Below are 15,701 nucleotides of genomic sequence, written 5' to 3' on the forward strand. Positions count from 1 at the left end.
AAGGGGGGACACCCTGGGGCAAAACCCCCCCCCCCCACAAAAGCCACAAGCTTCCCCAGCCACACTCCCCCCACACACTAAAAGACCCCCACAAAACCCATACCTACTCACACCTGTCCACCCCCCACAAATCCCACACCCACACACACCCTTCCCCACATACCCACAAACCCATACCCCACCTCCCACCCACACCCTGCCACAATATAAAAGAGTAAGACTTAATTTTAAGCTATTATACTATCACCTCTGTGTGTACTACGCAAACATGTAAATCAAGACAAAAATATTTTTTTAAATGAAATTAATGAATATTGTAGTATATTTGATTTTTAGAATATAATTTGGTATTTTTCTAGTTCAGAGATGGGAAAATCCCTTGCTGAAAGGAGTAATTTTTTTTTGGGGGGGGGGCACAAAGGGGAGGGACTTCTGGTGCCAAAGGTCAGGGGTTAGGGAATGGAACTTCCATCCTCAAGATGGCGACCAGTAGTGGGGCACCTGTCAAGGGCTGAGGCTACCCCGGAGGCCCTCAATGGCTTGTCAAAACACGGTAAGCGTCTCTCCACCCGAAATAATTGCCCTCCCCTGGACTAGATGACCTCCTGAGGTCCCTTCCAACCATGGGTGACTGGTGCTGCCTTATTCGGGGGGACACGTGCCCCCCTGCAACCAGGGGGGATTCCCCCTCGCTGCCAATCTCGCTGCCTAGGGAGGGGATGTCCTCTCACGACTGATCTTGCTGCCCAGAGGAACCCCTGTGACCAATCCCGCAACAGCTGATTGCTGTGGCCAATTGCTGCAGCTGCTTCTGGGAGTGGCTGCGGCCGCTTCTGGGAGCGGATGCAGCGATCTGCCTGTGTTTGCAGGTAGGCACCAGTGCTCCCACCTGCTCCCCCTGCCCATCACCTAAGTGGTGAGCGCAGCCAGTCAAGGGGTGCACTGGTGCTTTCAGGGGGTGCACATGCACCTCTCTGCACCCTCTATGCATCGCCCCTTCTTCCAGCCCTAATTTTCTATGATTCTATGACTCCTAGCCTCCATAGCTTGAACAGAGGCCTGGGACTTTAACATGGTTCAATGCATAGAACTGCCATTAGGTCACTGGACTAGTAAAAAGGTTTTGGGCCAGATCCATAGCTGATATAAATTCGTGCAGCCACTTCAAACTCAGCAGAGTAGCTGAAATGTATCCCTTTGTATTCTGTTTATTTTGATCTAATAGAAATATGTAATAGACTTAAAGAATCTCAAGCCTGAAATAGCATCCAGGAGTGTCTACGAAAATATAGGTTTTCTTTTGAACTTAGCCAGGAGGTGAGGAAACTGGTATGAAAAGTTCTTGAGAAATTGCATCATTCCATGAAAAATATGACTCCTGAAACTCTTCTGCAAAAGTCAAAGCAGGCATTTGGCCAAAAGTTGTTGTAAATTTGGGGTATCTTTAGGAACTTGGATTATTTCAGTCAGTTAAATTTAATTAAATATTTGGGGAAACATTCAATACCAGTCTTACTGTGCTCAAATAATTGAGAATTTTTGACACCTAATGTCCTTCGTTCATTCTGTGCTTCCACTGGGCTGATCGTACAGTTTTGTGAATGAAATGAAGTATCAGTGTGAGTTTTAGTCATGTCAAAGACACTGAGACCTCCCTTATGATTTAATTTACTGGTATGCATAAGTGTTTGCATGATCTATTTGAATGGAATAATGAGTGCAGGTCACACATTACAAAACCAAGCTTTAGTAATGTGCACTCTCTCTTACTTTGAAGTGTGTCTCACTAAAACACAAATGTATAATCAACCTTGGACAGTAGCATTGTACCAACTTTTTCTTAAGTGCCTTTTAAAAATTCAAATTAATCTGTTGTTTGCAAATAGATTTGTATTAGCACTTAGGTCCTTCTCTCTTTCAGTCTCCCAGTGCTATCTCTTTTATTTACTTTTGGCATTGCCTACGTATTTCACAACTTAGTCATGCTGTAATAATCTTACTATTTCCAAAGTGTACAGGAAGAAACAACCAGGCCCTGGAAATGACATTTTATTATTTGAATTTTTTTGTAGTAACTGGACACAAATAGCTTTGTCTTAATATACTGCTTTCTGTTTTCTTGGTACAGTTATAGCCAGTACATTCTAGGCTAGATTGTAACTGGGCATTCAGCTCTGCACAGAGCCATAGGGGAATGTTGATTTCTCCTCTGAAACAGGTGATGACATAGAGGGGGATGAGCCTTGGCTAGCAGCAAATTACTGTCCCTTCAGGGCCAGCAAGAAAGAGGGAAGGACCAGTTTCTTGGAGGTTCCTACTGGGACTGTTACTGAAGAGTGCAATTGCATATCATCGTTCATGCAGCTGCCTGGATCCTTCTTAAGAGCCCATAAGTGTTTTTGCCAAAGGAATTTTGCATATAATTCACAGTCAGTAACTCATTTTCTCATTGCATTGGTAGTTGTCTTGCATATCAGAAATGGTCTTTAGCACTACGTTTGTATGTGTAGTAAAAGAAAAAATTAGGAGCCTCATCACTTCCGTGGTTTCACACAAGTTATATTTCTCGATACTAGGCAAGACTGCACTTGATGTTTAAAGGTCTAATGGTTTTCAGAGTTCCTCGGGCTTTTTTTATTTAGTTATCAGTTCTATGTAGCTTTGTTTTCTTGTTCCTTTGATGCAGTGTAAATAAGTGTTTGTGTATGATGTGCAGCAAGCTGGTGAATGATATGAATGCTATTGGGCATTTTGTACATGTGACAACATTACCACGTACACGTAATGCAAATGTCACTTTGTGTGGCTTAATGGCATCATATTGTACATGTGCAGGAGTTCTGGGGGTTTTAAATGAGTCTGCATCATTGCAGATGTATTGCAGCTATTAGTCAGCTCACTCCTTGACAATGGGAGAGGCGGGCAGGCTCCACAGAAAAAAAAAGATCAGCAGGTGCCTGCTGAAGGTAGAACGGGCAAGGAGCCCAATCCTTTTTTTTTTTTTGTGGAGCCTACCTACCTCTCCTGTGGCCAGGGTGCAAGCTGCTGACAAGCCAAGCGGCTCCTGAACTGTGGGGGGCCCTGGTCCTTCCCTCTGCAGTGGTGGTGCCCCTTGGGGCTTCTAGGAGGCCAGGTGCTGCCCCAGCTCAGGGTTGGGGAATAGCTGGGGGAGCACCTGGACCACTAGCAGCCTGCTAGAGTGGCCCCAGAGGGTGCCAGCACTGCAGAGGGAAGGATTGGGACCTCCCACAGTTCAGGGGCTACTCAGCCCACTGACAGCTTGCCCCCCCCAGCTGTGGGCAGGCTCCGCTGGAGGGGAAAAAAAGAAAAGGTTCAGTCCCCTCACCATTGAAGTAATGGAAACCCATAGATTGAAACAGTGGGTTTCAATTAAATATCCACCATTTCAATTTAGGGGGCATAGAATGCAGCCCTGAGGACTAAACCCCCATCGTGTATACTAGCGCCCATTGCCAACAGCAATGTGCGTGACATGAAAGATGTCAAATTTTTGATCAAAAGAGGCAACACGTTGTTATTGTTTTGTCACTGTTAAAAGGAAGTGGTTTAAGACTTTACAAGGTGTTTGCACAGAAGCCTAAGCACACCTATCTTTAGTTGCTTTAGGCCAGATTCTCAGCTTATGTCAGTCAACATAGATTCCTTAAAGTCCATGCAGCTATAGCAATTAATACCACCTGAGGAATATTTCCTTCAGCTATTTATGACAGAATGGTAATTTTTATGAATTAAAAATGTTTTGGTATAGTAACTGGGCTGGGTTCATTGAGGCAAGTCCTAGTATACAACAAGAATAAACTGTTACCCTTGATGTTCCCTAGTTACACTAGATGTTCCCTAGAGTGATATCAAGGAAAATAATGGCTGAAGGAACTTCCTTATTATACCTTTATATACTTTTGCACTTGAAGTAGCATAGAGCATGCTTCCTCTCTGCTTCTCCAGAGGTGCAGGCATGGAGCAGGAGGAGATGGAATTGCCAGTGTCTTTCTTACAGTTGGCTAGTGGAGCAAAAAAGTGGTTGGGTACTTACTGAAGGTGTGAGGCAGCTGTACTGCTTGCCTTGCAGGCTGGCTTGTTCAGCCAGGCCTACTTTTTGTGCAGTGACTCCGGGCCTTGGCCCACAAGGATCTACAAGCCCCACTCAATGGCTAGACAGAGGCCACTAAGTGCACAACAACTGATTTCTTGGAACATCAAATGATAAAACAGGAGGGAGTGAAGGTTACCAGGTTACTGCCAAGGGAGGACACTGAGCAGAGGGTGCTGGCTATTGGACACTGTCCAGTGAAACTCAGCATGGAAACTCTGTCTGCAGTCACCCAGGTCCTCTCTAGCCAGCCTCTCCTTCCTGGTCTAGTAGATGAACAGCTTGGCCAGGGCCAGGAAGAGATTGACTGAAGCTGTCAGGAGTCAGAGCAGCAAGCAGGCTCTTAGCTGGCCTGGATACTGAGTAGGCCTGGCTGCCAGTAGCCAAACTACTGTCAGTTGTCTGGGCATGGCAGCCTGCTTATAAGTAGCAGGTCTTTCAGTGCCCCACAGGCTGCTCAACAGGATAGATGCCTCCAGTCTCAGGCTTTGGACTCCAGGTTCTTAGTTTCTGGGTTTCTATCTTTTGATTTTGAATTTCTTGTTTATTCCTAGTTCCCTGGGTCCTACTTTTTGTGCCTGGTTTCCTGTTCCCTGGGACCTGCTTAGTGGCTTCCTGGCTTCATCCTTGTTCCTGGTTCCTGCCTGTCTGTTTCATGGCTTTAGACTCCAGCCCAGACCCTTGTGCTTCTACATGATCTTTCTGCCTTGTGTTTCCAGACCCCTGTCCTCAGAGACCCTGTTCCTGGCTTCTAGCTTAGCTTGGTGAACACCTACATTCAGGTCCCATGATGCTATAACTATCTGCTCCAGAGCCAGTAGCGTAACTAAGGTGGGATAACTGAGGCAGAAGCCCTGGCTGCCAATTTGGAGGGGGGTGTGTGTGGAAAAATAACAGCTGGTGCCATGGCCAGGCTGGCAGCCAGAAGTCACTGCTGCCTTCATGCATTGTTGCTGCCCTGCTTGTCTCTGTCCAGGCCCCCTGGGCCTGTGGTCTGGATCCCTGCTTCCTGTTCCTGACTGCCCACTGGCTCTTCGTTCTTCCCAAGGTAATTACCTACGTCCCAGTCACTTACAAATCTTGGCTTCCTTACCTGTTTGCTCCTGATCCCCTGACTTTAGCTGGGACCCTTTCCTTCCCTGACCTTGTGTGCTCCTGATTTCCTCAGTGGTGATCCTCTAGGGTTAAGCGACAGCTGCTTATGTCCCAGTTGTACCCCTGACAAGAAGGTCCTTGGATTTTGTGGGAATATGGATAGGGTGTACATAAATTACAAGATGTGAGAAAAGTGCAACCAGAACCTCAAGAGAAGGTGGAAGAGGGGTGACCTGGTACACTCCAGCTGGCCACATGCCAGGGTAAAGAAGAGGGAACCAATATCTCTGTTTTCAGGAGAACTCATTCCTCACTGAGAAGTAGGTTGATGTTATGTTTCCAGCATCAGCCATTTGAACCACTGTTGTATGCTTTGTTTGGTTTTGGGTACATACATAGATCTGTAGTTAGAATATTTCAAGAGGTGGCTGAAGGGACTTTCCATAAAGTTCACCTAGGAGCAAAGACCAACCATAAAAAATATCACCTTGTTAAGTTTTGTTTTGTTTTGTTTTTTTAACAGAAGACTGTGGGCATATGGAAATGAATGTTTATTGCAATCTTAATCAACAGATGGCTGGGCTGAATACCTACCAGAAGACTGAGATCTCTCTTTGCTCTGCTGACCCATTTTCTCCTTGATCTGCTATTTTTCATTTGTTTCCTGCTGTAAACCGTTGTCCAAAAATTTATGAGCACCAAGTCCCTTCCTGAAAGGCCTTACATGTTAACATACCTACGCAGTTACTTTCAATGGGAATTCTGCATGTAGACTTAACATATTTTTGTAAGCCACTTTGGATATTCATTTGTTTTGATAATTACCATTCCAAACTTGGAGCATTCTTTTGATAAATGAAACTTTATATGATTAAAATTTAGTGCTTGTAAAGTCTTGAATTTCAGCTGGAAATGTGTTTTAATAGCTGTGCTCAAAAAAATCCCCTGAAAAGTAGATTTGAAAAGTGAGGATGGGGCACTAGAAAGCCTCAACCCCCCTGCCTTGTGGGTCACCCTGTAGAGGAGGAAGGCTTGGGGCCAAGGTCAACCAGGAGGGACCTCAGGCCTAAGGAGTGAAAGGTCCAGAGAGTGAGTGTGTGGCCCAGAGATGGGTTGGAGTTGGCTCAGAGATGGGTCAAAGTATGGTCCAGTGAGGGGCCAAGGTCCACCTAGAGGGACCTGAGGCCTACTTGGGCCCGAGGCAGAGTGTGGCCCAGTAAGGGGGTCGGGGAGTAATAGTGGATTTGGATGCTATCTGCAAGGCATGGGACATGGTGTAGGGATGGTTTGGAGTCATGTATTTGGTCTAATACACCAGGCCCACAATTAGGGCAGCCTCCCACATTTTTATCCGTTTACATCAAGGCATGGGAGGTGAGTGACAACAGACTGCCCTAGAACGGGAGGGAGAGGGGAGGAAGGGGCATCGATTTCGCCAGGTGCCTGGGACCCCCCCCCACTACAGTTAGGTTCATCAGTGTCCCTGTGCAGAAAAATGGTGGCGGGGGTGCTTTAACTAAAGCTTGTCGAATGAGCTTTAGCTAAAGTGCCACCGCTGCCATTTTTTAGCACGGGGGTGAAATGATGCATGTGATGTTGGAGTCTTTTGGAGTGCAGTAATTACCATGCTCCAGCAGTCTCGATTAATTGGGTTTGCTCTGTCGTGTTGTAATTACATGTCCTTAGATTCTGATCTTGATTTGAATCTCTCCCTAAGTACACTGAATTTGTGAAGCTCTTTCCCTGATCCTGAATAAATTACATAAGACTGACATTTACTTTCATGTGTAGTTAGACCAGGGGTGGGCAAAATACACCCCGTGAGCCAGAACTGGCCCACCAACAGATCCTCCTGGCGCGGTGGAAGCTCCCATCTGGAGCCCCAATCAAGAACCTGCTGATGCAGCAGTTATGGATCTAGGCAGAAGCTCCTGCTGCGCTGAGCGGGCATCAGCATTAGCTGTGACACCCGCCACCGGCCGGTTCCACATCAGAGCGCCACATCCTGCTGGCTGCGCCTCACACGGAACCTGCTGGTGGTGTCACAGCTGACTCCGATGCCTTCCTGGCACAGCAGCAGCTCCTGCCTGGGTCCGCAGTTGATGCACCGGTAGGTTCTGAGTCAGAGCTCTGGGCAGGAGCTTCCACTATGCTTGGAGGGCGGCAGCAGGTTCTGTGTCTGGGCTGCTGAATGTAACAACAGCATCCACAGCTGATGCTGCTGCCTGCCCACTGCAGCAAACTACAGCTCCGGTGCGTTCCAGGGTGGGAAATGGACAGAGACAGCAAAAGAGAGGGACAGAGAGACAGGAGAGAGGGATAGAAGATAGCGAAGGGAAAGAAAGATGTGGCCCTCAACAGGTGCCCAAAACTCATTAAGTGGCCCTCCTGTTGAAGTAATTGCCCAACCCTGAGTTAAACACTCCTTCTCAAGTATTTGAGAAGATCTGTCACTTCAAGGGATACAGATGACTTAAAAACCAGTCCATTTTAAAACACAGTTTAAAAAATGTTTTATGTATTGCACCTTCCCCAAATCCAGATCTACTTTCATGTTTCTTCCTGTTTAAAAAAAAAAATTGTTTGGGTGGAACTGCGTGAAATACCAAAACAAACAGGAAGCTAAGACAATAAAGAAGAAACGGGAAAGTGGTTTCACACTTAATGTAGTTTAACACCCAAAATAAACTCAAAAGAGACTTCTCCCTTTCTAATTCCTTTTTTTTTTAAATTCTGATATTAGAAGTTACTTGGAACAATGGCCTTGGTTCAGGAAAGTATCAAGAACGACACTTTGAGCACATACCTAAAATGTTGCATTTTGATCCTTTTGAAGTTGATAGGAAAACGGGAAAAAAAGGGTAAAGACCAAATTCAGATCCACTGTAAGTGGGTGAAAACCCATTAATTGCAATGTATTTATATCATCTGAATTTTCATATTCAGCAGTTATTATGAACAGTAAGTATCAGTAGGGCTTTAGACACAGCAAACCAGGTATCAGCTTTCTTTTGATACATGATTACAATCTTGTCACTGAAAATATAATAAAAGCAAACAAAATCCAACCACCACTGTGTTAAATGGGATGGGATTGTTTTATTCCTGCAGGAACTTTGTCAATAGTATCACATTTTAAAAAAACAAACATGTTAGTCGTTCCTTTTTGTCTCCTCTCAACTGCATTATGTCTAATCTACATCTTTCAAGCTGCGTACCCTTTGATAAAGGATAACTGGTATCTTCTGTCTTGCATATTACAGGCCCTTAACAAGCAGCAGTGGGATATGATTTAAGTTATTAATCTAATTCTTTAAAACAACTGCGGTCTGCTTATTGTATTTTGGTCTATCATAAGCATTTCTAAATTCAACATTATGAGTGAATATAGGTGCTGACATGGCAAGCAGAATGCTTCCAAGTGCACCTGAGCCTCTGTTTGAAGGAATTCTATTGAAAAGGATTTTAAAGTATATATTTACCCCCGTAGTTGTTCACTACTTGTTCATTTTAGTAAATAAATTACTAAATGCTTGAAGAAATGTCTACCAAGGTTCCTGGCATATTACTAAACATCTAGTTGCAAGTGGTTGTCAAGACTGGATGTTTTTGAATTGTTGTTTGTAAGTGAATGCCTTATTTATTTATTTATGTATTTATTTTTAAATTTTCCCCTTGAAGTAACTGGTACAAGCCAAGCTATCCGAGCCAGCACAGGCTGCTTTCAAGAATTAATGAGGAAATAAATATTGATTAATTTCTTTTTTTGCAGGTTGCCCTTGTGCTCCTTTTCAAATCAAATGTCATATTGACTCAAACCCAACATTGGAAGCATGCACCGAGCTGCAGCACATCAGCCCTGTACAATGTATCCATCAAACTGGAAGGAAACCCAAAACCAAATCACCAGTGGCCAAAACTCATCCTGTGCAAAAGCCCCAAGGCAAGTGTTTCTGCTGTTCCAAAATCCATGTCTGTTTTGTCATACTGGAAGTGTACTGTTCAAAAAATTGTCTTAATGTATAAGCTATTAAAACTTTGAGCTGACCTCTCACATGAAAGCATGTAAGTACAGTTAGCATCTTTTCATTATTTTCAATTTTCCCAATATCCCATTAGCAAATCTTTAGGGAAACTTTCATTCAGAAAGTACAGTTTAGATAACTTAACCTTACCCCCTACTTTCTTATACATATTTCAGTGTATTTACCACAGGTAGCAGTAAAGATTTAGGCCTAGTTTAAATGCATTAGTTTTTACAAGACCAGTTTAACTCTCAATCCTGGAGCTGCTTTCTCTTAGATCAGGAACAATTACATGACACAACAAAGAGAAATACCCAAACATGACACAATTTTTTAAGAAACTCTAATCATACTGAAGTGCCAAAACATACTAATCTTGGTTGTAGTTATTGTGCACCCTGATCTAAATTAAGAGGAAGCACAGTGAAATAAATGCACCGTTTTCTAAGACATGGAATCATGAGACATGAAGGTTGATGTACCCAGCTAAAGTAAATTGATATAGTTCCTTTGACACCAGTGAGTTATGTGGATCTACACCAGTTGGGAGCCTACAATGCCTAAGTTTTGAGCATCAAAAATCCACTTTCTGAAACACTAAAGTATAGTCTCTTTTGTGGGGAGAAAGTATACCCACGTGTTGGGTGATTAGTGAAATGAAATGTGGTCTCTCTCTTTGTAATTCCAATAAGAGAGAGAATACTTTGTGTAATAGCTCTTTTTTTTCTTGGTGACCTCTTAAGGTTCTTTCAAATACAAGGGGCATGTAGTTTGAAACCTTTCTGAAAGATACAGGTGAAAATGCCCTAATAGAAAGCTTGATTGATTAATCAAAGCCAGTTAAAAGCAGATGCGTAAGTAGGTACTGTCATTTTTATGTGGGAACAAAAAACGTATTTTGTAGGGCTGTGCGAAACAACACCATTTTGTTTCGACTTCTGTTTTGCTGTTTCAAAGGGACAGTGTTTCCTTTTGTCATTTTGTTTTGTTTCAAAGCACTGTCACGTTTCGTTTAGTCAAAACTGTTTCACTATTTTGACGTTTTGACCATAGGTTATAATGGGGAATCATGAAAATGCCTATATCTTTGTAATTTCTTGCGTGATTTGGATGCAAATTGGAGGGATGGTAGCCCTTTCTGAGGGCATGAAGCCTGCCAGGTTTCAAGGAGCTAGGTGCAGGGGTTTCTGGGAAACTGTACCTCAAGATGCTGACAAGCAAAACTCGTGTCGTTTGCCAGCAGCAGCAGCCTCCTGTCATCCCGTGTGCAGATCTGGGGGCTCGTGCCCCTGGGAGGAGTCCAGCAGTGGAGAGAGGACAGGTTGAGCTCCATGGGTCTGGCGAAGCCACTCGGAGCACAGCCCTGGTCCGCCTTGCCTCGCCTCCTGCCACTGGGCTGCACCCTGAGCGGCTCTGCCAGCACCATGGAGCTCAGTCCAGTGGTGGGAGGCAAGGGAGAGCCAGGGCTGCGCTTCGCCTCCTGGTTGTGGGCTGAGCTGTGTGGGGCTGGCGGAGCCGCTCAGAGCACAGCCCTGGCTCTTCCCCACCTCCCGCCATGGGTCTGCTTTGAAACCTGGAACGTTTCAAAAGTTTCAAAACGTTTTGAGTGCCTTCATTTCTTTTCGAAGCTGTTCCAAAACCTTTTGATTCATTTCGATTGCAATATTTCGAGTTCAAAACCCATCAAAGGAGCTTTGAAAGGAAACACTTGTCGAAATTTCTCACAGCCCTAATATTTTGCCTTTTGCCAAGAGACAACAGCCAGAATACTGGCTATTGGAGACAACTTTCTGGTGCAAGTGTTGGAAAGACCAACTAGGAGCCAGGCTCATCTTGATCTGCTGCTTACAAACAGGGAATAATAATTGGTGGGGGATTTGGAAGTGGGTGGCAGGTTGGGCAGCAGTGACCACGAGATGATCTAGTTTAGGATTCTGATAAAAGAAAAAAAGGAGAGCAGCAAAGTATGGACCCTGGACTTCAGAGAAGCAGACTTTGACTCCCTCAGGAAACTGATGGGCGGGATCCTGTTGGAGGCTAGTCTGAGGGGACAAGGTGTCCAGGAGAGCTAGCTGTATTTTAAAGAAACCTTACTAATGACATAGGAACAAACCATCCTGATGTACAGGAAGAATAGCAAATGTGGCAAGTGACCAGCTTGAATTAGCAGAGAACTCTTTAATGAACTTAAACACAAAAAGGAAGCTTACAAGAAGCGGAAACTTGGACAAACAGCTTGGGAGGAGTCTAAGAGTATTGCTCGGGCATTCAGGGATGAAGTCAGGAAGGCCAAAACGCAATTGGAGTTGCAGCTAGCAAGGGATGTGAAGGGTAAGAAGAAGGGTTTCTACAAGTATGTTAGGAACAAGAGGAAGGTTGGGGAAAGTGTGGGTCCCTTACTGAATGGGGGAAGCAACCTAGTGACAGATGAGGAGGAAAAGGCTGAAGTACTCAATGTCTTTTTTTGCCTCAGTCTTCTCAGGCAAGGTCAGCTCCCAAACTATTACACCGGGCAGCAAAGTTTGGGGAGAAGGTGAGCAGCCCTCAGTGGTGAGAGAACAGGTTAGGGACTATTTAGAAAAGCTGGATGTGTACTCTATGGGGTCAGATGCAGTGCACCCAAGGGTGCTGAGGGAGTTGGCTGATGTGATTATAGAGCCACTAGCCATTATCTTTGAAAGCGCGTAACAATCATGGGAGGTCCTGGATGATTGGAAAAGGGCAAATATAGCGCCCATCTTTAAGAAAGAGTAGAAGGAGGATCCAGAAAGCTACAGGCTGGTCAGCCTCATGTCAGTCCCTGGAAAAATCGTGGAGCAGGTCTTCAAGGAATCCATTTCTAAGCACTTGGAGGAGAAGACGACGATTAGGAACAGTCAGCATTGATTCACCAAGGGCAAGTCATGCCCGACCAACCCGATTGCCTTCTATGATGAGATGACTGGCTCTGTGGATGCGGGAAAAGCAGTGGATGTAGTATACCTTGACTTTAGCAAGACTTTTGATGCAGTCTCCCACATCATTCTTGCAAGCAAGCTGAGGAAGTATGGGTTGGATGAATGGACTGTAAGATGGATAGAAAGCTGGCTGGATTGTGGGGCTCAACAGATAGTGATCAGGTAGCTGTGTTTAGCTTGCAGCTGGTATCAAGTGAAATGCCCTAGGAGGTCAGTCCTGGGGCCAGTTTTGTTGAATATCTTCATTAACGATCTGGAAGATGGGAAGAAGTGCACCCTCAACAAGTTCGTGGATGATACCAACCTGGGGGAGGGGAGACGTAGTAGATATGATGGGGGTAGGGCTAGGATTCAGAGTACCCTAGACAAATTGGAGGATTGGGCCAAAAGAAATTTTGCGAGGTTCCACAAAGACAAGTGTGAAGTCCTGCACTTAAAATGGAAGAATCCCATGCACTGCCACAGCCTGGGGACTGACTGGCTAAGCAGCAACTCTGCAGAGAAGGACCTGGGGCAGTAAGCTCAGTATGAATCAACAAATGTGTCCTTGTTGCCAAGAAGGCTAACAGCATGCTGGGTTGCATTAGTAGGAGTGCTGCTAGGAAATTGAGGAAAGCAATTATTCTGCACAGGTGAGGCCAGATTTGGAGTCCTGTGTCCAGTTTTGGGCCCCCATTATAAAAAGGATGTGGACAAGTTGGAGAGAGTCCAGCAGAGGGCACAAAAATAGTTCAAGGGCTGGGGCACATGACTTATGAGGAGAGATTATGGGAACTGGGTTTGTTTAGTCTGCAGAAGAGAAGACTCAGAGAGGGTTGATAACAGCCTGGTTCCAGAGAGGATGGAGCTGGGCTGTTCTCAGTGGTGGCAGATGATAGAATAAGGAGCAATGGTCTCAAGTTGCAGCAAGGGAGGTTTAAGTTGGATATTAGGAAAAACTCTTTCACTAGGAGCGTGGTGAAGCACTAGAACAGGTTACCCAGAGAGGTGGTGGAATCTCCATCCTTGGAGGTTTTTAAGGCCCAGCTTGACAAAGCCCTGACTGGAAGGATCTAGTTAGGGATGGTCCTGCTTTGAGCAGGGAGTTGGACTAGATAACCTCCTGAGGTCCCTTCTAACCCTAATTTTCTATGATTATATGACATTTCAGTGTAACCTCCTTATCTTGCTGGCCTAAGTTCATTTAGGAAATACAACGCTTTGTGTTCACTGAGGATCCATAAAGAAAAACTGATGGTAGTTTTAAGCCTGAAAGCTAGTCTCAAGCTAGGTTCAAATACTGTTTTAACAAGTGCTGTCTTTAGCTTCATTAAACCCTCTCTCCCCTGGAGAAGTAGGTATTCAAAATCAAAGAAGAAATTATCCTTATTTCTCTTGTTTAGATTGAGTGTTTATGCAGTGATAATGAGGAAAGTTATTTGAGTCACAAAAAGGACAAGAGCATTACGTGGAGTGCTTTTGTTAGCTACTACTTACCAGCCCAACCCAATTTCTTAGGCTTCACTGTACCCCTATTTATTCATTATATACTCAATAGGAAAATAAGAATATAGGCCAGGATTTGCAATTGTGCCTGTTGCAAAGCAACCACGCTGTGAATAAGACGATTTCAAATCCTCATTTTTGACATCCGAAAATAATGGTATCAAAATCACTAAAAGCTTTTGCAAGTCCTGGCCATCATAGCATATGTTACCCCTCATAAAAAACACTTGTTTACAGTTGTTTTTAATGATTGCCTTAACTGTTCCATTTCCTTTATTTTAAGGGACAAAAACAACTTTAAGTAATCACCGCTCTGTGTGATCGGTTACTTTTTGTTGTTACAAGTAACACCTAAGATTCTTGTAATTTCAAGAGAAATGAATAAGGAAAATATTTTTTCCTCTTCAGTTCATAGACTTTGTGGATCTGAAATAGCTAATGTCCCTTGTATTGTCAGTGAGTTGTATGTGTTATCTACACAGCAATAAATAAAACACTTAACACTCTGCCCCCTACAAAATGTAATTATCATAATAAAAAAAAATAGCAAGGAGTTTTGGGTCAGAAGTAGTGCTGCAAATTACTTGTTCTTTGAAACTTAAAACATTCAAGTTGACATTGTTCCTCTAAATAGTCTTCAGTAGCTGTATGAGGCCAGCACAGAGAATCACCTGGAAGGAGTGCTGTGTGTTTGCTCACAGCAGAAATTCTTGGAGCTATTCTGATTTCTTACTGGGCCTTGATTCTTGCAGATTTGCTGAGTAGGACTTTCTTGTATCACTACCACCTGAGCCCTAAAATGATGATAAGGGACACGCACACAGCAAAAGTTTATCCCTTGGGAACTAACTGACTGTACTCAAAAGAATTAAAAATGACTAGCAGCATGGCCTCAGGTGGGGATGGAAGACAGCTGTGCCTAGCAGCCTTTGCTATCTAAAATAGATGACTCCAGCAACAACATTCAGGTGGTTGGAATGTCTCCTTGATGCCTTCTCTTAGTCCCTCCTGGTCACAACTAGACAAGTAAGATCACTCTCCTCACAATCCTAGAAATACTGATGTTTGATAGAGGAATTCTTTATGAACTCCTCTCTGATTCTGACCTTTGAGGTATAAGAGCTATGCAGTGGGGCCCAGTGTTCTGTGACAGTGGATGTGTATGGCCAACCTCCCAAGAAGTCAGAGAATTTGGTGGTGAACTGCAGTGGAGTTGTGGACCTGTGGGGAAATTCAGAGGATAAGGAGGAAGAATATGCGGAAGCCTTGCAGTCTATAATTCATAGATTTCATAGACATTAGGGCTGGAAGGGACCTCAGAAGATCATTGAGTCCAGCCCCTCACCCGAAGGGCAGGAGGTCAGCTGGGGTCATAGGATCCCAGCAAGATAAGCATTCAGTTTACTCTTGAAGGTGTTCAATGTAGGTGCTTGAACCACCTCTGATAGCAAGCTGTTCCAGACCTTGGGGGCTCGGACAGTAAAGAAAAATTCTTCCTTATGTCCAGCCTGAAATGGTCTTGCAGTAGTTTATAACGGTTCAACCTTGTCATCCCTTGGGGCAGTCTGGTGAACAAGCGTTCCCTGAGAAACTGGTGGTCACCCCTGATGAACTTATAGGTGGCCATCAGGTCACCCCTGAGCCTGCGCTTTTCCAGGCTAAAGAGCCCCATGGCTCTCAGTTTGTCATCGTAAGGTCTGTTTTCCTGACCTCTGATCATGCGCGTGGCTCTTCTCTGGACTCTCTCAAGCTTCTCCACATCCTTTTTGAATTCTGGAGCCCAAAACTGGATGCAGTACTCCAGCTGTGGCCTCACCAAGGCCAAGTACAGTGAGAGAATGACGTCCCAGGATCTGCTTGCGAAGCATCTATGGATGCAAGCCAGCGTTTTGGTCGCTTTACTAGCCACAGCATCGCATTGAAGGCTCATGTTCATCTTGTGGTCAATGATGACCCCCCAAGTCTCTTTCTTCCGTAGTGCTGGCCAGCGTAGCACTGCTGAGCCTATAAGGATGCTGCAGGTTTTTC

The 15,701-nt window shown here is 44.5% G+C and overlaps 1 protein-coding gene across 1 annotated transcript in view; it reads left to right on the plus strand.

The window, feature by feature from the left end:
• The window catches only part of FGD3 (FYVE, RhoGEF and PH domain containing 3), a 204,939-nt gene that overhangs the window by 81,910 nt on the left and 107,328 nt on the right, over positions 1-15,701 (plus strand). The window contains exon 2 of the mRNA XM_019505031.1: positions 8,979-9,149. Within this exon, the coding sequence (XP_019360576.1) occupies positions 8,979-9,149 (171 nt within the window). The remainder of the gene's footprint in view (positions 1-8,978; positions 9,150-15,701) is intronic.

The sequence above is a fragment of the Gavialis gangeticus genome, unplaced genomic scaffold, assembly GCF_001723915.1.
Source record: "Gavialis gangeticus isolate Ggan-Ray unplaced genomic scaffold, GavGan_comp1, whole genome shotgun sequence".
Classification (NCBI taxonomy): Eukaryota; Metazoa; Chordata; order Crocodylia; family Gavialidae; genus Gavialis; species Gavialis gangeticus.